Source organism: Aulonocara sp. 'chitande type north' Nkhata Bay, linkage group LG9, assembly GCF_057382095.1.
Source record: "Aulonocara sp. 'chitande type north' Nkhata Bay isolate Kocher_YH1m ecotype deep benthic linkage group LG9, A_spYH_male_GT1.1, whole genome shotgun sequence".
Lineage (NCBI taxonomy): Eukaryota > Metazoa > Chordata > Actinopteri > Cichliformes > Cichlidae > Aulonocara > Aulonocara sp. 'chitande type north' Nkhata Bay.
This window is the reverse complement of record NC_141352.1, coordinates 35110095-35133507: the sequence shown is the minus strand read 5'-3', so window position 1 is coordinate 35133507 and position 23413 is coordinate 35110095. Positions and strand designations below refer to the sequence as shown.

General features: G+C 40.4%; 1 protein-coding gene across 4 annotated transcripts in view; it reads left to right on the top strand.

Moving 5' to 3' along the window:
• The window catches only part of ccny (cyclin Y), a 46464-nt gene continuing 23051 nt past the window's right edge, over positions 1-23413 (top strand). For 2 of the 4 annotated variants that reach the window (XM_086307262.1, XM_086307263.1), the window contains exon 1: positions 2-737. In XM_086307262.1, coding sequence (XP_086163388.1) covers positions 584-737 — 154 coding nt within the window. In that variant the 5' untranslated portion in view covers positions 2-583. Of the gene's footprint in view, positions 738-23413 lie in introns of all 4 variants that reach the window. The other 2 variants (XM_086307261.1, XM_086307264.1) reach the window with 2 other exon arrangements.

The following is a 23413-nucleotide window of genomic DNA, read 5'->3' as shown; positions in this document are numbered from 1 at the left end:
CTGACTGTACTTGTAGTACCTGAAAGCAACACGGCAGCGGATGTAGCAGCAGCAGCAGTCTACAGTACTCTGGCAACCATGTAGCGCTGAGAGCAAAAACATCTTCCTCTCCGACCAGCTCAAGTGCCATGTTCTTATATCCGTATCGTTATAAAGTAACAGTGCTCGGAAAATGTGTCTCAGAGAGTAAACGCACGCTCGGAGAGGAATTACAGGGCGAGGGAGTCGACAGCGATACCGAAGCCTGCTATCCAGGGGCACCACCTCCCCTCGCCTGGAGGTTTGGAAGTGGACATTTAGCTGGTTTTCTTTTTCATTAGCCAACCTTGGCGTTTTTTCTCTTTTTCTGTTTTTTCTAGTAGCTCCCAATGGCTCCATTTGTTTAACTAAGCGTGCCGTGGACGCGAGAGAAGGGCGTGTAACGCAAATTGTACCAGGGCAAAGCTCGTTTGCACCGGGGTCCCGTCTCCGCGTTACCGCCCCGTTTTTTCCTCTTGTAGTAAGGCTAGCAGCAACAGCAGGGAGAAAGCCTGCCGGGTGGAGTTGGGCTTGAGGAATACAACCGAAAGCTGCTTTCGCAAACATGGGCAATACAACCTCCTGCTGCGTGTCGTCGAGCCCCAAACACCGGAGAAGCAACCACTCCAGGCTGGAGCCCTACCGGCCCGAGCCGGAGCTGAGTCGCGAAGACACGGGTTGCAACCTCCAGCACATCAGCGACAGAGAAAATATAGATGGTAAGATGCAGACTGGCTTCTTTATGGCATTTAAATAAAAATAAGAAACTACAAGTTTTTTTCCTCAAGATATTATTGATATTATTTTATAATAGTGTTGCAAATCGTTTAGTATTTCATATATTGTGATTTATTACTCCAATATGCTCACGCTTCTGCAGAAATAGGCGATTAAACAGGTAATGCGACCTTGCAATGTCTGTGCGAAGGACCCACCCTCCCATAATACCAATAACTGCGGTAACTGTGGGCTTCATCTTCTTTGGACTCCTAGCTTGTAAATCTGCCATATTTCATGTTTCCAAGCTTGGATGGCTGCAACATGAGGATAGTTTTCCTCAAAAAAAGATAAAAAGATAAAAAAAAAAGAACAATTTCACTGATACCTTTCATTCCTATGACACTGCCATAGAAAAACAACAGTGGGCAGGTTGAATGAGTCCGATGTCTTCAGGGTGGACCTTTGTCTTGTACGATTTTTGTTAAGCGTCTGCGTGTGAAAGAATGCATAAGGCAGGGCAGTTTGAGTGCGGGTCGCTGTTCTGGTGGGAGGTGATGGTGCTGGACAGGGTGTCCACTCACTTCCCTTTTAAGTAGGAGATGTGTAACCAGTTTAAACTTTCATTTACACCAGCACATTCACACTCTCGCACACACACAGATAAAAGTCAAGTGACACTGCTTTTGGCCTCTAAACATTAACACAGACGTTGGAGACATGTAGCATTTGAGTATCAGTAGTATTTCAGTCTGACTGAAACAAATTTATTTAGGGTCAGTGACTTCATCCGATTCGAGCCAGGCCTTAAGTGTCCCTGTTTGTGTATCCTTGAAAATCAAAGAAACCCTGCAGAAACTCTAAGGAAATACGAGGGAGAGGGAGTGAATGGGGGGAAAGGAAGTCATACCAGCATGCCATAGCAGTAAGGAAATTACCAGTAATGCTTGAAGAGATGTGCAGTAACTGTGAAACATTAGCAGGAACCAGCCCCAATGCTGGTTGCTGAAGCGGACTTATCACAGTTTCTCAACTGTGGCAGTGTTTTTTTGTTTTTTTTGGTCCCCTCCAACCACCACCACCGCCAAAGCTACAGTGTACTGCTCTCAGTCTAATGCCTTTTTCCAGGCAGGAGATGTGTACCATTGTGTACCTAATATTTCCTACGAACATGACATTGCGCAATACGAGTTTTCTTACTAAAACATGGTGGAAAGACCGAAATGTGTTCATTTTTGTTTCTCTTTCAGTGCTATTTATGACTTTCTCCAAAGTGGTTGCATTTTTTTGTGAGCTGCACAACTCGCACTGTAATTAGGGACGTGCAGTCGTACCCCTGCCTGTCTGTTAACGTGTAAAGCAACACAAACTTTACAAGGTCTGACCTGTTATGGTTGATGTCATGAGTGTTACAGACAAGACAAGTGACAAGGGTGCACATTTGAACATGAAGCCGACCGATGCAAACGTGCATGTCTGAAAGAGGGGCTCACATGATGTGCTTTGAATACAAGCTCTGAACTGTTTCTTCAGCAGCTTTCTAAATAATGGATCAGTCGTGGAGTGGGTCATGTGAGTGTTGGCCTGCGTGGCTTTTAATAAGTATTTGGATGTTTACGCTGCAAAGGATTTCTTAGTTGCTAACCACTGATATTGATATTTCAGATGTGGGTTTGGATACCAACAGGCTAAGCAAAGTAGCACAGAAATCCTTTCTACCTAGTTCTTTCAGGTCCTCTTGGGGATTCAAAGGCATTGCAAGGAGGGGCCTGCCTGGGCCTCCCGTTGCCTCATCTGGACCCACAGATCTCCCGTGATAGAGGCTGTGTCTGATGAGGAGCGCCAGTTGTGAGATGGGCTTCACGGTTAAAAACACCCTTTAGTCACAGCCCGGCTCCTGATTACACAGCCCTGTGCCTCAGTCCTGCTCCAGCTTGTTTATTTTCCATGTGTTTACTGGGTTTTGAGGTAAACTCAGTGCAGTCCACTTTTAAACAGACACGTTTATTATTCAAATCTAGTAGATGCGTGATATATGTAAAGTCAGATCAGTAGTAGTAGTGATAATTGCTGTTATCAAGCAGTCACACCTCTCATTATGGTTATAACACTTTCACAAGAAGTTGTGTGAGGTCAGTCCTAATAAAGAGCAGATTTATCCACGCGCCCAGACAGCTTTCAAGGGAAACACATGTTTGGCAGCTTGTACCTGCAGTTTGATTTCATCAGTCAGTGACCGCGGCATTCTAACAGGAGTACAAGTATAAGAAGTACAGTGAGTATGACAAATCTAGCATTTAAACATATAATGCTACCATAAACCTTTACCTGGATAAATAAATGCTTTTGGTTGTTTAGACCTTCAGTAGATAGATTATTAAGTTAAGTAAACTGTTTTATTTCACAGAGTCACTGGACAAGAGCTCAAAGTAACCAACAAACCAACAAATCCAGAAACAAAGCTCAGCATTGTGCCGTTTACAATAGATAGAAAGCAGGACACAAGGGCAGACTCCATGCTGGTTATTTGTGTTTGTCCCAGGCTATTTACACTAGTGATTAGGTAGTGACCCCTTCACCCTCTCACTGGAACTATAATAGCATTCCATAGGCACAAGACTCATCTGTGTATCCTGCACAGGATCACAGCTTTGTCCAGGGAAACGGGTACATATATACATTCGATATAATATGACTTTAGCTGTACAAAGTGCATCTCTGCCCCTTTGTATTGTGTATTATTATTTACGTTACCCTGGCTACACAGAGCTCGTGATTTATTTAAAAAAAAAACTGCTGACAGTGGTGACAACACATGACCACACTCTTGTGTGTTTGTGTGTGCAAACAAACCACCTCAGTGCACATCTTACTTAGAAGTATGAAAGGCTCTGTTGCTGGGTTTTTGTAATCATACTGTATAGACTGTCTATGTTCAGTCTGCCCTGTTATGGCTGTTTTGCAGATTATGTATAGCAATGCCCATGCAGAGATTTGTCAGGGTCAAGTTCGTAATATGTAATTAAGCAGCTGGTTCCAAATGAGAGGATATTGCTGTTAAAATACTTGTGCTTTCTCTCCGGTGTTGTTAGACTGGTGGCCTGTGTGGTTACTGAGCAGATTACACAGTCGAGATGGTTTCTATTTTAAATGCATTTGATATAAAAAAATTCACGACTAGTTATGTAAAGATGTGTTTCTAAAAATCTGTAAAAGGTGGCTTTTTCAATGCAGCATTGGTGTGTGTGTATAAAGGGTTTATTAGCATGACTAAACACCATAAATATATATTTTTTAAATACCTTGAGTTTGTCTGTCATCACACACATTTCCACAGGTAATATTTCTGATTATTTATTTATTTTGAATTAAGAAGGTGAACGCATGAGTTTCTCCTCTCTTCTGAATGGAAAGTCTGTTACTGGCTGAGAGCTAGATTTTTAAAAGTTATTCTTAATACTCCCTGTAGAAGAAAATGAGAGGGAAACAGAGGACATGATTTGAACAGAGATAATGATTAGACCTCTATGTGCTTCTTTACTTTCATTGCTGCACAGAATAGTGAGCGGGATCTCCAAATCAACAGCAGATCTATTTTTAGCCTAATTTGATCAGAGACCTTTGTAATGTTGAACTGCAGCTCAGCAGCACCAAGTAACGGTAAAACTAAACCTCTTGCTCTCTCTTAGAATTCAAAGAAATGTGAAAGGTGATTAAACAGATGGATCCCTCACCCTGTTTGGATTTTACTTACCACAGACATCTGTAAATGAGCAATGGCTTCAGGCCCAGCATTTGTCCATCTCATCAGTGTTAAAATTAGTTATTTCTGGAGCATGCACACACACACACACACACACACACACACACACACACACACACACACACACACACACACACACACACACACACACACACACACTGATGAGTCTTGCTTGCAGGCTAATTGAAATCTGGACATGGATTATTCATGCCTGGTTGATGAGCCCGGGGAGTCTCCTAACTATGATTTCCAGACAAGTTGACCTACATCTATGGTGTATGATACTATTTTATTTTGAGTGTGTGTGAGGTGAAAATATTCCTAAAAACCTGATTTGTTAAATGTCTTTTGTAAGTATATAGATGTTAGATTTACTTTAAGTAGGGATTTTACCCATACCCATGTGAACCATGCCAAGTGCAGAATTGCAGAAATTCATATTTGAAAATTGACATAATTAAAAACTGCACGTCAAAGCTTTAAGATGTTGCAAATCAAATCTTGAGCCAACCTGTCGCAGAGCTTTGCTGGATGTTTTCATGTTTCTCGAGGATGTGACTTTAGATGCTGTTCATGTGCTGTAGATAGAGCTGGGCGATATGAGATTTTTTCATATCACGATATGTTTTTTTCATTTCAGGCGATAACGATATCTATCACGATATAAGCCAAATAACTATATTTGTAAGATTTAAATGTGCCGTTGCTCACAAGTAAAATGTGAAATAATCAGCAGCTTGTTTTTATTTAAATATTTATTTCCCATAATAAGTTCAACAGGGTAGATGTACTTAAGGAACATGAGACTTTTTCAGATAAATAAAGGCAAATATTGCAAACTACACAAAAGGCAGCCGCTAAAGTGTTTAAGTTTCAAAATAGAACAAACGAAACAAACTAAATTGTCAATTCCACTTAGAAACAAAATATTAATTCTAAAAATAAATCTTAGTTTGTGTTACAGAAGAACAGACAAAACTGACTAACTTTTGTCAATATCAAATAAACTGAGAACTAAAAGGAAATTCTCAATCTCTCCTTGTTGTATAGCTGAGCTTTTCAAACAGTTTTAACAGTTACTTTAGTCTGACAAAAGCCAAATGACGAATTAGCGCTTCCAGTCAGAGACTGAGGCTACGTCCACACATACACGGGTATTTTTGAAAACGGAGATTTTCAGTTTTCGTTTTAAAAAATAATCCCGTCCACACATAAAGGCAGAAATGAAGGAAAACGCTGCTATGAACATGCCAAAGCAGCAGGTGGCGCTAGATTCCTAACCGTGCAGAAATGTCGGCCAATCAGAAGTCTAGAAGCCTCGGTGGGAAAAAGTAAACAAAGCTGGGGCATAGAAGCAGAACCGAGTCGTATGTGTGGACGGACAGTAACTGTGTGTATATGTAAGCATTTAAACACTGCAGAGAGTAGAATTAACAGTATTGTAGAAATTCATTTCACTGAAACAATAACGTGGCGCACAGTGTGATGTCAAAAAATGCGCACACCTTTGACGCTGCGTTTTCTCTGTTTTTCTCGTCCACACGTAAATGCAAAAACGGAGTTTTCAAAAATCTTCGTTTTCAGTGACCAAAAACGCCGTTTACGTGTGGACGAAAGGTGCAAACGCATAGAAAAATCTGCGTTTTCAAAAATACCGGGGTACGTGTGGACGTAGCGCATGCACCAGTTTATTGTATTTCCAGACTTGCTTTCGGCACAATTTACAGTGCACGCTACTCTGTTTTTTGTCAGACTTGAAATAGCCGAAATACCTTCACACTACGGAACTTCTATGGCTCTTCCGTTCGACAATCTCTCCGGCATTGGAACCATCATCTGTTTTCTCTTCGGTCACGCTCGGTTGATTTTTCTAGTCGGCACACTCATTTCCTCCATTACCCGGGTGGTACGGTGGCTGGCTGCTTCCCAAACAAACACACATGCGGCTTGGCACTTGTGCTGTACGTAACAAGTCACGTGACGTGACGCTGCGGCTGTGATTGGTTCAGCTCTGGATTGGATTGGCTGTTCTTTTTTTTTTTTTTTAAGAGGACAAGAGCGGCGAGGTCTATCGCGATAGTTGAATTTTTCTATCGAGAAAAAGTTATATCGCGATACATATCGTTATCGTTCTATCGCCCAGCTCTAGCTGTAGATTTATACCTCTTAGCCATAATAGGCTGAGAGGTAATGTCATCACCCCGCTGGATAGGCACGTGGTTGGTGTGGACACCCAAGTTTGTGACAACGCAGCCACGTAGCTGCCACTTCTTCTTTTGTCCTCTGCTGTGCAGTATCCTTAAATTTTTTTAAGGACACACTGCACATCATGCTGAGATGGGCCACATTTTCGTCTCTATGGGAATCACCTATTGTGTTATCTTTGGCATTTTTCATGCATTCAACTGAGAAATAGGGAAGAAGTGATGTGTTTATTTGACAGGCTGCTAAAAACAGAGTGCCTAAAGAAAAAAGACAGAATTTGTCTTTTTTGTAACACTGCCTCGTCCCTTGACCTAGATAGCTGTTGGATGATTGAATGATTCACAGGTCAGTTTTAATTGACTTAACAAACAGAAAAGGTACAAGAATGCACTGAAAATCAGCGAAAAAAGCAGCTCATGTCCAAAGAAAGAATTTGAAAGGGTTTTAGAGTCTTTAGAGTAGCTGTAAAGTCTGGAGAACTATTGCTCAACATCACGAGAATGTCTGGCACCTTGGAAGCAACATATAAGGAAACTAAGAGTTTTGCATTATAATGATCAAAACAAATATCTGACCAGAAAATATTAATTGATTTGATTCAAAGACAATTGGGACAGTCTTACATTATAGAGGGTTCGTACAGGTGCTTGAAAACCTTGAAAATGCTTGAATTGTAATATTGTCTTTTCAAGGTTTGAAAAGTGCTTAAATTTCAGATGTGGTGCTTAAAAGTGCTTGAAATTGTATTTCATTCACCACAAATAACTATCTGACCGAATAGTTTTCTTATCAGGTAGAGAAATAACACAAGTCGCAAAGTCTAAAAAAAACAGGGGATGAGTGCACTAAACTTGCTTTAGAAATGATTGAAATGCGTGTGATGGAGTATGGCAGCCTTATTATAGCACTTAGTTATGGCATGGGGATTTATTGAATATGCTGTGAATTTAGCTAACATTACTTAGCAGTAGCAGTAATGTGAGTTACTTCACTCAAGTAAAAGCTTTAAACGTTAATCTGACACTTAACTAACCAACTTATGGCTTAAGGAAATAATGGTAATAAGAGGGACTGATCCATATGGGCACAAAGAATAGCCACTTTTTTGTGCTTTCATTCAAAATCTGTTTATTTTTATAAATTATAAATGGCTTCAACTCACATTGAGGCCTGTGTGGCACTATCAGCCACTGAGACAACATACAAATTTAAGTGTTTTAATATTTCATACTTTAAGGTTGCCTGTTTATTTAAGGTACATTATAATTGTACCTAAAAATATCACAGATGATAGACTAAATAAATAGATTTTAGGTAGATGCTTGTGCATTCTTAAAGTCTTGTATATTGAATTAAACTGAGTGTGTCATCTGTTCAAAGCCTCTCCAGTCAGTGCTGTTTTCCATGCCTGTCTTACTGTACATGGTGTTATTAGCACAAACACTTTAAAGGTGATCATTTATGACTATGACAATAATACAGACAGCAATGTAGTCAAACATCTCACAGTTGGTTTTATTGGGAATTAACTTCAACCTGTTAGACCTCCAGGGGTTTTCTGAGCTTTCTGTTCAAAAATGAAATGACCAAAATAAATTTTCTCTGCAATTTAAAAACTCTGTGTAAACAGTTTTGGTATCAAATAAAGCTAACACTTGTGAGATGTCATCAGATGTATACATATTACTGCAGATGTTACTATGTCAAAGTTGCTGTGACTCAAACATAAAAAAAATTAGATCTTTTTATAACCCTCACCTAATGTTTAAAAGTATTTTACAGTATATAACACCTTTGAAAATATGCTTCGGTTCACATTTAACTCCAGAAAATCATAAATCAAAATATGGATATTATCTGTCCACAAATTCATGGTGATGCATTTGCTCTTTAAACTTTTTGGTGTCTTTGCTTTGTTTGGTGTCTGTAGAAATGGTTTATATGAGATTTTAGCTGCGATTCAGAGGTTTCTGTGGACACTACTCATGTCGGCACTTACATTTCTGACTTCGTGTTATAACCGATTAAACGTGATCTCCTCCCTTTTGCCCCCATTTTTGGGTGCGTGGGTGCTTAACTAGTTAAAAAAAAAAAAATCTGTCTCCTATTTTTTTGTCGCATAGGAAAGAAGCATCCATACCTCATGCGAAGACTTATTAATTTGGCCTTGGAGATGAATATCTCTAACAGGCTGATTTGTTCACATTTGCAAATCTTAATTTTTAAGAGAAATGTGTTTTCTGAGTTGGTGCAATATGCGTATAGTGTACAATGTCCTTTTCCAGTATTTGTCTGTGGTGCATTTTTCTATGTAAAAAGTGCTTGAATGTGACCCTGAAAAATATGTATGAACCCTGATTATAAAACAACCTCTGAATCCTTTGCTGTAGGAAGCTACAAAATTTTGTATTTTGGCTTAAAAACTAAAAAAAATGCCAGATTTGCAGTCCCTGAAAGTATGTTAATCTTCTTCTTAATTAAAGAAAAACATTGTGTCTTTTTCTTTTTTATAACTCACAAAGCACATTGAGCTGTCTGACCATTCAGCTAAAGAGGACATAATGGTGGATGGTGTAGCAGCCTTTTGACATCTCTCCCACTCCTTTGTTATTAAACAGAAAAAACAAAATTACCTGATGAAAGAACTAACAAAATAACTACGCAGTCTTTTAGTTAACTAAAAGAAGAACAGACAATGGCCGATAGGCTGTATGTGACTTTCACTTTGTCTTGTTTTGTTAAGCAAATTTAAATTCTGTAGCATCAGGGCTGTCACTGTTACCCTCTCCACCCATATTGAAAGTGGTTTCTCGTGCAAACTGGGTGGGTTGTTAAAATGCACTTTAGTAAATGTAGGACATTAACAAAAGTTTAAGTGGAGAAAGCAGGTTCAGCACTGATTTTAGGAGTAGGATGCATAAGAGTGTGAAAGAGGCTGTGGTTGAGCATGAGTTTGAAACGGCTAAGGGGCATTGTTGTCCGATGCAGAGCGGTCGGATGTAATGCGGTCACAGGTGTGAGGGTTTTACAGCTACTTTGAATGTGGATTAGTCTGTCGGTCCATTTCCATCGTGGTAGCTGGAAAATCAGTGTTCAAGTTGAACCTTTGATTTTCCATGTGTCTAAATTATATGTCTGTGTGAGGTCTTAGTCATCCAGGTCACGGTAGTCTAAGGAGCTTGGAAAGAAAGCGACTGGACTTGTTTGTTTATGAATATACAGAAGTTCATTTGGCAAAGAAAAGGAAAAAATGCTGCACAAAATAAAGCAAAATATATTTCAGTGTCACGTCATCTGTTCTGATTCAGTTACGTATCGAAGAGGAGTGCTGATTTAATCTGACCCCTTCACCGTAAGTTAATATTTATCAGTTAATATTTATTTAGCTTCCTTACTGATATAAACTGCAGATCCACCATATTTTTGATGGCCTGCTGGAGGAAGTACTTTAGCTTCCTCCAGCGATCAGTTTAGTTTAATGAATATTTTACAGTTTGTCATTTAAGTACTTTACATTACCTCTTTCCTGCTGGAGTATTGTTCCAGGTCTGCAACCTTACTCTGCATTTTGGATGCAGAGGAGCTTTACCTCCTCCACAATATCAAGCATGCTTTTCTCCTGCAACCTGATAGTAGAAATTTCCTCCATTAGGAAGTCAAGAGACTTTATAGTCATCTTTGGCTCCATGTTAGCCACACAACAACTCCCAAACAGGAAGCCTTTAAATAGTTAAGTGTTCAAAATCGTCTTGATCTTCACATATAGCTCAGAAAAAACACACAAACTGACTTAAGAAGTGCAACATTCATGCCAGCACCACAATGACTTACTAACTTCCCTTTAACTTGACAGGTTTGCATTTTCCTTACTTTTAAACACCACGTCCTGTCACCATCTTTGAACAGAGGGCGTGGTTACGACACCAACTGTCTGCCCCCTAAAATGCAGTTTTGAGATCCCTTCCCAGGCGCCTCAACCTCCACTCACATCTACAGGTGACCTTAATAGGTCACATGATATGGTGAGGCAAGGTGTTATAATGGTTTCACTTGGAAGTCTCTGGTGATAATGACCCACTCCTTTTCACAGGTTGACTCATGTGAGGAGGTGTGATCAGTGACCCTCTGTGGTTTAAATACCTGGAACTCTCAGATGAGGTGAAACATCTTCATGAAACTTAAAGTCCAGTCGCTTTCTTTCCAAGCACCTTAGCCTGTGTCTAAAAGAGTTCAACTAGATGGAGAGTTAGGTATTAGTTAGGCTTGTTTTGAAATGTACAGTGAGACCAAAGCTAGTGAAACTTGAAAATGTGTTAAACGATGTTGTCTTGATCAATATTACCCACTCCTTACCGAACTGATTCCTTACAGCAAGCATTAATATTGTGTAATTCTCATCTTCTCTGATGAGTAGCTCTAACGTTTAATCACATTCTCATTGTACAATTCAACATTTTAAGTAATTAGGCCCAACAGAAATCTCTGGAACCAACTGATCCCACACTGTATTATAGCACTCTGTTTTAATTTAGAATAATCACAACTGTTAGAATCCAGTTTTAGCAATTATCCATTTTCATTTCTGAAATTAAGTTTTCATAGGACCTTTTTCATGAAATATATGCCACAGTGGGTCAGTAATTGGCAGTGTAAATAATATTTTGCTACCTCTTAAAGTCGTTTTCTGCCAGTTGTTTAATGTCAGTATTGATTTCTCTTTCCCTAATCACCAGTCAGCACAGTTACAAAAGGAAACTGGTTTAGTCAAATGCAACATGCAGCACGCAGCTACATTTGGTCATTCTCGCTGTTTTGTTTAGGTGATGGTGCTGTTTGGGCAGACTGTGCATTAGGCAGCACACAGAACAAACACTCGCTAGCTGTGATTTCATCTCTCTGTTACCTGGGGTTTTCTCACATTGGTGCAAATTGTCACAGTCAGACTTCACACAGCTTTGTACTTGGGAACCGGCATGTTAAAGGCCGTGTTCATCGGTGTTGTAGTGTCTGTTTTTGGACCATATCTCGGGAGGAATTCTGTATTGTTGTTAGTTACTTGTGTTTAGGCACACTGCTGCACTAACAGGACAGCCTCAGCTTTTTAGATAGGAGCCAGACGTGAAATGTGCTTTTGATGAAGCAAAGAAGCTGCATCAGCTGTTGAGTGGCTGTTGTTGGTGGGGATGGTTTGAATCATGTCTGCTTTAAGACACTGACAATTACAGCCTGCAAGAAACTCTTCATTTGCTTGACAACTTCTTGTTTTTGCGGGCACAAGCCAGTGATTTCCCTAAAGGACTAACAAATCATTTCAGAGGGACTTAATTTCCATTTTAGAAACAAATTAACTGATTCACAGATTGTTAATGAAAATCCAATTGTCTGTGACAATCTCATTCTGGTGTCCCGGTTGGCTTGATTTGGCTTTCTAGTGGGAAGACACATTTACTGTCCACAAATGAACTAGTCACTGCAGTCCCCAGAGAGATTCACATTGTAATGGCTTTCTGCCACTTCTGATGAAGGGAAGGGAGCAAGATTCTGGATCTCTGATAAGGAGCACTCATTAAAATACGAGAACGTGTCTCTTCATGGATCTCGCTGGACTTTCGGTGCTGCTGTACATGAAATAATTTGAGGTATTTGTTTAGTCGGTTAAATACTGTTAGATTCAAAGGTCATATTACTTAACTCTGGTTTTCTCTGGACTTTCCTTCTTTACCAGATATTGGAAAAAGAAAAAAAGTGCTTTGCTTAATTTCACAAGTGCACTTTTTATAACAAAAAGTAAGGAATTTCTTTAAATTTACAGCAACATTTTGTAAATGTAAAAATTATCCGTAGTTTGTTTGAGCCTGAGGTTAGTGAAATCATTTATATCTAATGGAAAGAAAAAAAAAGTGACAAAGGAAATGCCAGATGTGTATGTGAAATCATCATTTATAAAGGCCAGTGGGCAGAAGACCTGTTAAAATAGCACTCATGGTTCAACCATGTGCGCGCAGAGTTTTAAATAGGTCTGCTCGAAGGCAGCCCTGATGCTCCACTGGGCCTGAATATTTTGATCTGACCAACTTGGTGTTGATTGAGAGAAAAATAAACTCAACAATTAAGCTGCAATTTTGGCCTAAATGCTGTTTTTTTTTTTTTTTCTGTCTCTTTCCGTCTTTGCTGTCAAAATGTTAAGCAGGGGCTTTTGGAAGAGGGCTGGGTAGTGAGGCGTGGGAATGCCGGTAACCTTTGTGATCCAGGTCCTCATTCTGTATTCTGGAGTGTATTCTACACGTCCAGCTTGTCAAGAGTGTGTGGCTCTTGCAAGCAGGATGACCAAACAAGATGAACTGCCTGTGGCCGGTGTCTCTGTAGATCCCTACCAGTTATTTTGAATGTTAGAATCAGGAATCAGCTTGAATAATGCTGTGTGTCTGCTTGCTTGGTGTAACTGCTGCTTTTACCACGCAGCGACATTAGATGTGGTGTTTCGGCGGCTTAAGAGATCTTTTGGGGATAGCTGTCAACAGGCCACTTGAATTATTAGAAAAGCTGTGAAGACAAAACAGTGTCTGTTTGTGTTGATTTAAAGAAAGAGCGCATCAACAGCAAGAATCTTTACATCATTCTTTATATTCTATAATAAAAAAAGACCTAAAATTAACCTCAAGCCTTTTTTAATCTTCCTCTTTATTTGTTTTAAATGTCCTTGAGCAAGGCACTTAACCCCCCAAAGTGCTTCTGTAGCACAAAAAGTGATAACGGGCATATGTACATGGTTTAACACAGGTGTGTCAAAGTCGTTTTACATCGTGGGCCACATATAGCTCGCTTTGATTTTAAGGTTACCTGTAAAAGAAACTGTAAAACCTAAAAAATCTATGCACTTCCTCAGATTTTCTATCTTTGTTAGGCCGATTGTGGCCCCCAGGCCTTATGTTTGACACCCGTGGTTAAACATTTTTAGAAAGAAAATCAGCCTGTTTTTTTTTTTTCCAGTTTTAACCAGCCGCATGACTGAAATGGAATCCAAGCAGGAGGAAATACACAAATTCAGATGTTTGTTCATAACACATTAGATCAGCCTTCCAGCTGTGTTGTGTATAAATGTGCTGTATAAATAAATTGACTTTGCCTGACTTCAACACCTGCTGCTGCTGTTAGATGTTCTTTATGAGGCATTAAAAGAAAAGCGACTCCCTTGGTTCATTTCACAAGTTAAATTGGTCGACCTCCTCTGCAGGTTAGTACAGTATTACATATTTTAAATTAATCTCAAAATAAATACCCGTCTTTTTAAATAAAGTGAGAACTTGAACAAACTAGAAGTTGCGAGTGAAAACACATTTGCTAAATTATTCACAGAGGCAAGACTCAAATTGAGAAACAGGAAGAGCTGTCATTATCAGCAGATTTTTCTCTTGTATCATCTGTCTAGCTCATACTTTCACATCAGTGTCGTCAGTGTAGCATATTATTTTCAGACACCTTCTTGAGAATGAAAAGTAGGTGTTCATGGGACTTGACAGTAAGAGTAATTGCAGTCAGATGATGCTGCCCTATGAAGGAAACGTGACGTGGGATCATTCTGAGGGTAGAGTAGTGAATGAAGCTGTTGTTGATTGTGGTGACCCTCGTGGCATCGGGGCTGATTTGCCCAGATAAGCTGCGCTCGCAGCCATCACATCATCAGATGGGACCAGTGGAGTTGTTGGTTACGGTGTGAGCAGGTGTGGAGGTAATTACATGCTGCTGATTGGCTTTTGGAAACCGAGCTTGGCTGCCAACATGTCGCCAACACCTGACAGGCACCACAGTCGACAATATACCACTCAGATGCGAGTTATGGGTCATTGCAGTGGGGTGGTTCAGCTAATTTGACGTCGGCTCATTTTCATTTTTGCCTATCATTTATTTCATCGCCCATTTTCTAAACTGCTTCTTCAGTTCATGGTTCCCTGTCACGCTACACATGCGAGTGTTTACCACTAACTTTGTGCATCACTGGAAAGCCATAGTTACTCTGCTGTGTTTGTTTTGGTTGCATGCTTGTGTACAAATGTCGTACGTGGGTATGTGTGGATTTTGATTCCAACATGTTCCAGCGTGCATGCGCGTTGTGGAAATGTCAGCACGGGCAGAGTGTGATGGAGCTTGGCACAGATGGCTTTCCTGTCATCCCCGGCTCCTTCCACAGCTTGACACTAGATAAAGCTCACAGAGAGAGGGAGAGAGTGGCTTGGATTAGTTGAGGAGCATAGAGCGGCAGGGCTAATGCATCACACTTGAGCAGCTTTCACAGGTCCAGCAAACACAGGCCAAAAGCATATCCACACTATTGTTACATCTCAAATCAGCGTCATTGTGCTTTTAGAATAAAAGAGCAAGATAAGTACTAGCTGCTCAGTAGTTTCCTTCCACTGTTTTCATTCCTTGTTCTTAAATTGACATATATACTTAGAACCCCACTAGCATTACAGTGCAGTATCATATTTACCGGATTGTCCATTCAGATAGTTTTTCCTAGTTTGTCTATACCGAGAGAGAAACTTTAGCTTGGATTGCTTTTTCAAATCTGCATTATGTCCCCCCAGACTGCTGTTTATTTAGACTGCTTCAATCCTGTTACCACTAATTGGCCATATCTGTCCTATGTGTCAGCAGAGATGGTGCTTCAGTACAGCCACACCTCTGATCTGTGTGTGTGCGTTTATGTGTGCTTATAAAGATTATTTTAATCCTCAACTATTGTTTCTATTTCCTTATTTGTCAGTTCTTTGCTGTCAGCCCTGTGCGCTTGATTTTCTTTCCTACTGTTTTATCAACTGCTGCTTTCAACCCAGACACTGTCTTCAGACCAGTGCCTGACTTCCCCAAAACACCTAGTTAAACTGAACTTCTGAGATGAGATCCAATTGCTGTTTTTCTGTGGATGCAGCAGGCATATGAAGTTTTGCATTGCACTTAAAGACGATGCTGTGGATCTCATACTGCGGATTTCATCCTGTGTTGCACTGTATTACCGCATCAGCAAGCAGTGTAATGGTCTGCAGCAATTAGTACAGTATAAGCAGGTGGTAAAGGCAAAGAGAAAGACAGGAAGGGAAGAAAAAGGCAGCAAGCCCGCCTGTCTGTCTTTGCCTTTGATGGGCCTGCCTCTACCATCCGAATCGTTTCAAGCTAGTGTTGCCTAGTTACAGCGAGCAGAGGATGCAAAGGTTGGGAGGGGAAAGAAAGAGGGAGGGTGGGTTTATAGTGCTCAGCTGGGTGCAGAGTAAATGAGTCCCCTCCCTGCCCATTGTTCCCTTCAGCCCCTAATATCCCTCATGTGCTTGTATATCTCACTTGTTATTCCTTTTACATACACACAGAACAAACACATTGAAAAATAAAAATAAATCTCCCACTTTCCACACAGTCTTTGAGGTTGGGTGGAAAAATGCCAGGTCATCTTAGAAAATGTGAAGCTTGTGGTTGTAAATTCTGTATTAGATGTGTAATATGACAGCATGCCATTAAATAACTACATTTCTCTGATTATTGAACAACAACGCAGGAAAGTGATCGACATGGGGATTGCATCTCTGTGATTACATTTTTAACTAAAGGGCAGAGCATGTGAGTTTGAGTCACACCTGGCAGCATTTCATGCAATTTTAGCAGCTTTAGCAGCTTGGGTTGCTCAAAAACGGCTTTTATTCATCACGTAGGCAGCAGTGTTTTAACAGAATGTTGATGTAATCAAAGATTCTCCAGCTTTTATTCCTGTTCTTAATTAACACATAGGCAGAAAACAGCTGATGTTGCTTTGCCATTGCATTAAATGTGATTGTTAGATTTGAGTGTCTGGGAAAATATGAGTCACTTGCCGTCCTAAATGCAATGTCGATAACAATTTGGAGTGTAGCCACCCGCTCTTTGCCTCTGCGATATTTGTTTCAATCTCCATCTGTCTGTCTCTGCAGTCCTTGGTATATTTAAAATGCTTTCTAGCGTCTATTGAGCGATTTTCAAAGAAACTGGGACTTTTGCTGCAGAGTTTGCAGTGCTGTTGTCTTTTTTTAGGAACACTTTTTCAATTTCTTTGTTCCTTCCCTGGGTTGTTTCATTTAAGCTTTTACTAATTACAACCATTCTTCAACGGCAGCGCTCTACATCTGTATGTCGGTACACTTTCAGCCTTAATGGAGTCTTCAAACTTGGAGCTCCAAGGCTCTGTTTCTTTGTAATTCCTTACAAGGTCTTTTAACTCCTGTTAGTCAGTCCAGGATGTATTAACGCCACAAGGCAGGATGTAGATCTGTAGACAGACTTGAGGTATGTTTTTTTTTTTTTTTTTTGTATAGCTGGCACTGTATTCATAGCCATATTTAGAAATCCAGTGCCATGAATTAGGCATTACCTGCCTGAGCCGTATGTGAGAACAACCCCAACATTAAATGCTGTTAAATGATCTTTAACCTGCCAGCTCCTCAGTATAAAGTCCTTGTGACATGGCGGTTATTGTTGCTTTAACTTCGATTTCTTGTTGACAATTGTCAATATTGACTGTGATGGTATTTGGTGACATTCTTGACCGCTCCTCCACAGCCTGTAACATTTTGCTAATCTATTCACTATGAACCCAATGGTACATTACATATCATTTTAACCAATGCTTCATAAACAAGTTCCTATTAAACTAATGACAATCCTATCAGCCTCATCTGCCCCTGCGTTGAGTTCTAATCTGCATCTTCCAGCATGCTAACAAGCTCAACTCGGACGACGAGCTTGGTAAAACTGCATCTGCATGATAGCATTAGCATGTAGCTCAGAGTACATCTGTGTCTATGTTTGACAAAGCAGTTTGCTGTTTAGCTATGGGCTCTTAATCCAATGGAGATATGCACTAAACTCATTAAATGTGAAAACTCATCAAATTCATCATTTTAACAACTTTCTTGGCACTTCTCTTCTCTCAGTTTATTTTTATTCTGCTTAGCAATACTTTTCACTGCTTCTTGACTGGCTTGACACACTGTTCTCTAACACTCTCACACAGTCATGCAAGAGAAATAAGAAGCCTGTTTCTTAGCATTTGTTTTCCACAAAGTAATTCACTCATGTGGCTGGGCAACACTTCCTACATTTATCATCAGGCCACTGCAGCTTTGACTTACTGCTGACCGCTTTTAAATGCTTGTAACATTGTATACACATGTCTCATCTTGGAGTAGATGCGTGTTTACAAGCCTTTTTTTAATTGATTTTCTTTCTGTAATCATGCAAATGAGAGCTGTTTTCTGGTGTGTTCTGGTGCAATTTTCCCAACTCTTCCTGCTTCATCTTCTTGTCCCTGTTGGCTTTTCTTTGATAAAAGCTCAGCTCTTTTTACTTTGATGAGTCTGCATCACTGCACAGAGGTTGGTAGCTGTCGGGGATCGATGATACAGGCTGAGGGGTGATTTAAGCTGTTAGAAAGAGCTGCGATGGCACTGCTGAGGGTTTGTGTGCGTGTGTGTGTGTGCGTGTGTGTGTGTGGTAAAATTAAAAATATGGGTTCATCATTAGTTATTCATTCACTTGGATTTTCAGCCATTTAGTCACCCTCATGACCTTTAACCTCAATTTTTTAATATTAGAGTTGGCCAATTTGATGCCCAAAAATGTAACTGCATATTAAACCAAACAATTTTCAGTGTGTGTCAAGTGTTTAAATAGTAAATTGTAGTTTGTTTGGAGGAATTCCTGATGGTAACCATGATAGACACTGAACTGTGTCAAGATGGGATAACACTAGTTAGATAGTTCCCTTAAAAAGAAAGGAAAAGAAAAAGAAAATAAAGCAGCTGTAACTCTGACCTGTTCAGCTTATCTCCTGTAGTGTAGAGCTAAAAGTACACAATTGCCGTATCATAGGCTGATAGGGTTCCAAATGTTACAAAACAGATAACATGCTTTCTCAAAGGTGCAGATTAAAACCACAACGGAGCTCATGACAACGTACAGTCCATGTCTTCTCTGCAGTCTGCAGTGTTTTCTTATCAAAATAGGAGTGTTGTTAAGATGTGCCGTCAAAGCCTTTATTCACTAACTGCGTCCAGTGAATGTGTGAGTAAGTCTGTCCTCCTCGTGGATTTCTCCATCTCTCTGTTATCAGGGCAAAGTCAGGCATGGTAGCTCGCGGATGCCTTTGCAAACATCGCTTAAAATTAAGGTTACGTAAATTGACGTAAATTAAGGTTAAACAGGAGTAAATGGACTGATTCTTATCTAGCGCTTTTCTACTCTCCCGGAGTACTCAAAGTGCTGTATACAACACGCCACATTCACCCAGTCACACCCATTCTCACAAGCACTACCTCTATACTGAGTGCTTTCTAGTAGGGCTGCTCGATTATGGCAAAAATGATAATCACAATTATTTTCACTGAAATTGAGATCTCGATTATTTGACTATATTTATTTAACAATAACAATGTATTGAATAATGACTTTAAAGATTGTCAAAAAATAATATAAAATAGTGTGCAAATACTGATAACAGTGCAAATGTTTGCAATATAAAAAATAAATGAAAAATGTAAACATCTATGCTTAGTGAACTTTGCAGTGTTGCTCTGTGGTGCAGCTACGACACCGTAGCAAAGTTTACACACTGTGTCTACTTGATTCACGTCTGACTCCGCGAACCCATAACGTTTCCACACCACTGAAGTTTTTTTACCTCTCTTTTCAACCAACGGCAGTCACTCTCCTCTCCAAATAACTTCTGCTTAGCTTTCCGAACTTCCCTCGGGTCCTCTTAATCAGCGGTCCCCAACCCCCGGGCCTCGGACCGGTACTGGTCCGTGAGTCATTTGGTACCGGGCCGCGAGAGTTGAGGCTCTCGTGAAATGTATAGTTTTCAGGGTTTTTATCGGTTTTCAGCGTTATTTTGTTATCGTTTTTATCGTTTACTCGGTTTTCCTTGGTATTTGCAGGTGTGTTATGAATAAATTTTCTTTTTTTCGGTACCGGTACTAGTTTTATTTTGTTGTATTTATCCGCGACACCTTAAAGGCCGGTCCATGAAAATATTGTCGGGCATAAACCGGTCCGTGGCGCTGCTCTTAATTGTTGTGACACGTGTTCGAAATGCAGAGAGGTGCGCTCGATTTGCCACACGGAGCAGCACGAGAGTAAAGCACGAGGGAGGGGCTAATAATCGGCTCAGTCATTTTTAATGATCGTTGAAAGCCCAGATCGTAATCGTGATTAAAATTGGATTAATTGAGCAGCCCTACTTTCTAACTACACTCACACACATTCATACTCCGATGGATGCATTGGAGAGCAACTTGGGGTTAGTATCTTGCCCAAGGATACTTGGCATGCAGACTGGAGGAGCCTGGGGTCGAACCTCCAACCTTCCGATCAATGGCGTGTCCAGCGGGGTGGCCTGGGGGGGCACAGGCCACCCCCCCAACCAGACTGGCCACCCCAGGTGCCACCCCAAAGGCAAAACAATAAAATTCAATCAAATATCAAATGTACGATTATGTTTTCACGGTGAAGCTCAGATATCCGAGTGTAAGTGAATGCAGCATCGGCTTCTGCGCTATGTGCATCACGTTAGCAAAGGTAGGAGAGCCAAGCAGAAAGACGGCACTGCAGGAAACAATTTTTCGGTGAAAGAAAATGAGGACAGAATAAATGTCCCGGTAAGTAATATTAAGTTTGTTGAGTTTAGTAAACTTCGGTGAAATTAGAATCCCAAGGAAAAAAATAACACTTAAAGAATTATTGCAGCCGTGGAATATTTCAGACAGTACGCTACTGAGGGCAGCTAACATAAGAGTTATGAGTTATAAGATATAATCTAAGTCGTAACATTGCTGTATGGAGCTGCAGATTTGGTTGCAGGTTAACATAGCTGGACTGGCCATCGGGCATACCGGGCATGTGCCCGGTGACTTATTTTTTATTTTTTTTTGTAATGGCATGAACAATGAGAGGTGGTGGATTGGCCAGATGCAGGTCGATGTGTAAAAATGACTCAGTTGTTTGGTGGTGGCTATGGCGGAGCTTCCACAGAGGCCAGCAGGTGGATGAGGGAAGGGGAGGCAGGAGGAGAGCCCCGAGGCAGCCGCCAGTCCGAGTGTCAGGTGAACTGAACTTCAGGTAAGAAGTTATGAGCTGCAGTCTATCTGGGTCAGATATGAACTAAGTTTAGGTGGAGTTTATTTTCGTTGTGCTGACTTTTTACCCTCAGTTGCAATAACTCGTACTGCGTTCTAGCCAGCTTGATGGAGTTTTTAGGTGGGTGGGTGCTATGATGTTACTGATAGTGAACTTTATTTTATTCATAAGGTTAGTTAGTAGAGTTGCCAACGGCTCCTTAAAAAAATGGAATGGTCCCTCAATCAGAGAAAATATTACACGTTTCGTATCGAGCTGAGAAGAGACGCAGTTTGTCCCGAACTTTAGCTAGAATGGAAAAAGACACAATGCTGGATTTATTCTGTGTTTACGCTGCACAGCTGCCTCTTCTCTCATTCTCTCCCCCTCCCTCTCCTGTTGCTACTTCAATCATGAAACTGATCAATGATCAGCTGATCGTCTCTCTTGTTTATTTATCGCCCACTTTGTGCCAGAAAGAGGAAACCAGCAGATGTCGCGCTAAACAACAGCAGCACGTTTAAGCTTGATCAGCTGTTGTTAGAATTTATTTAATATTAATTTCTAGTATCAGCTGATGTTTGCTGGAGCCACAGCTGTAAAGCTGCTGGTCATGATGTCGGTTTGGATATCTGGTGAGAGGGAAACGTGAAGATGAAACCAGGAGATGTCCTTACTGAATCATCAGAGCTGTGATGGAGAAACAGGTTTACCTTTTAGGTGACATGAATGAGTTGAAGGGAAGTTATGAACTGTTTCTGAGAGATAAATAACACCAGCATCCTTTTCTAAGCAGCTGACAGCTGGTAACTGTGCAGGGGCAGGTCTAGCAAAGTGTTGCCAGGGGGCAGGTAGGGCATTAACAGGGAAAGGTGGGGCACAAAGAAATACTTTTCTTTCTTATTCTCAATTTAAATATCTAGCTTTTATTAAATAATTATCTAAATCTTACAACCAAAGTTTTTATCTGACGTAAAATGTATAGAAATCATACATATACCAACAAGACTGTACATCACTGTCACAACAGCATTTGTTTTCAGTCAAAGGCTTTATGGCTTTAATACCTGGGGGGCCGGTCTCTAGTCAAAATGCCCGATTTTCTGTCCCAGTCCAGCCCTGCAGGTTAATACTGGCAGTGTCACCATGCCAGCTGACTGGATTTCATCATAAGCCAGTGTTGTTCTTTATCAATATTACCAAAGTTTACCATAAGGCAGCATAGAAAGTATTTACTTGCTTTCAGGTTTCATTCAAATGTTAGTCTTTTCAGTTGTTTCCCCACTTTTTTCCTGTTTCACAATCAAACACCAGTTTGTGAGAAGATTATCTTCTTTTTTTAACAGGCAGATAAAGTTTTGCATTGGCTAATTTGTCAATTGTTTGTTACAAATGTTCATATTTTAATATTAAAAAATGTTTTTGCCCAAAACATATGTGTACTATATGTCAGTAAAAATACTATGCAAATATTGCTGTCCTTGAATGCTGAGTAAACACTGACAAAACACTGATTGTATCTCTTGTCCTTTAGCAACGCAGTATCTAAAAACTTTGCACCGTAGTGGTTAAAATCTCATTCTAATAAGAGTTAAAAGCGCATTCGGTTATTAGGTTTACAGGGTTATTGAATTATGGTTAATAGAATTGTTTTTAACATTATCTGCCAATTACATCTGCCACCCTTCTCCAAATCTGTGCCCCTACCTGGCCCCCCCAACAAAAATTTTCTAGACACGCCACTGCTTCCGATCAGTGGGTGACCTGCTCTACCTCCTGAGCTACAGCCACCCCACAAAGTAGGAGTCAAGTGGTTTCCTTCAATTCACAAACTGTTATTTATGCTGCAGTCATCATCATTCAGTTCATCATTTGGATTCTTTTTGACACTGTGTCTTCTCTGGTCTGTACCACGCTGCACCATCTGGAGCTGGGCAACCAAAAACCAGCAAAGGGGATGGAGCCTTCCTCGTGACCACTCTGGGGAGCATGTAGTGAGAATAGTGTACTAGTGCACAGTATATACAGATCATCTTGCTCACGGCATAAAAACATTCTGAATATCCTGCAAAACAATAAATTTGGTTCCGAATCAAGAGGAAGATAAGATAAGGTAAGATAGAACTTTATTAATCCCTCGGGTGGGTTCCTCTGGGAAATTCGACTTCCAAAAAGCACAGCAACGACCGAAGTTACAGTTACAGAACTGTTATATATATATATATACACACACACACACACACACACACACACACACACACACACACACACACACACACACACACACACACACACACACACATATATAAATACAGAGACAAATATAAATAAAATATACAAAGGGGATAAATAGAATAAATAGGAATAAAAAATAAAAATACAAGTGAATTGCACATTTCAAGTATTGAGTCTATTGCACTGTTGACTATTTACAAAAAGTATTGCACAAGGTATTGTACAGTGAGGTGAAGAGGCACTACAGCTTAGTTGTTCCCCCCTCCTTTGTCCTCCTGTTTCCCCTCCCTCTCCCCTCCAGAGAGGAGTTAAACAGTTTGATGGCGTGTGGGACAAAGGAGT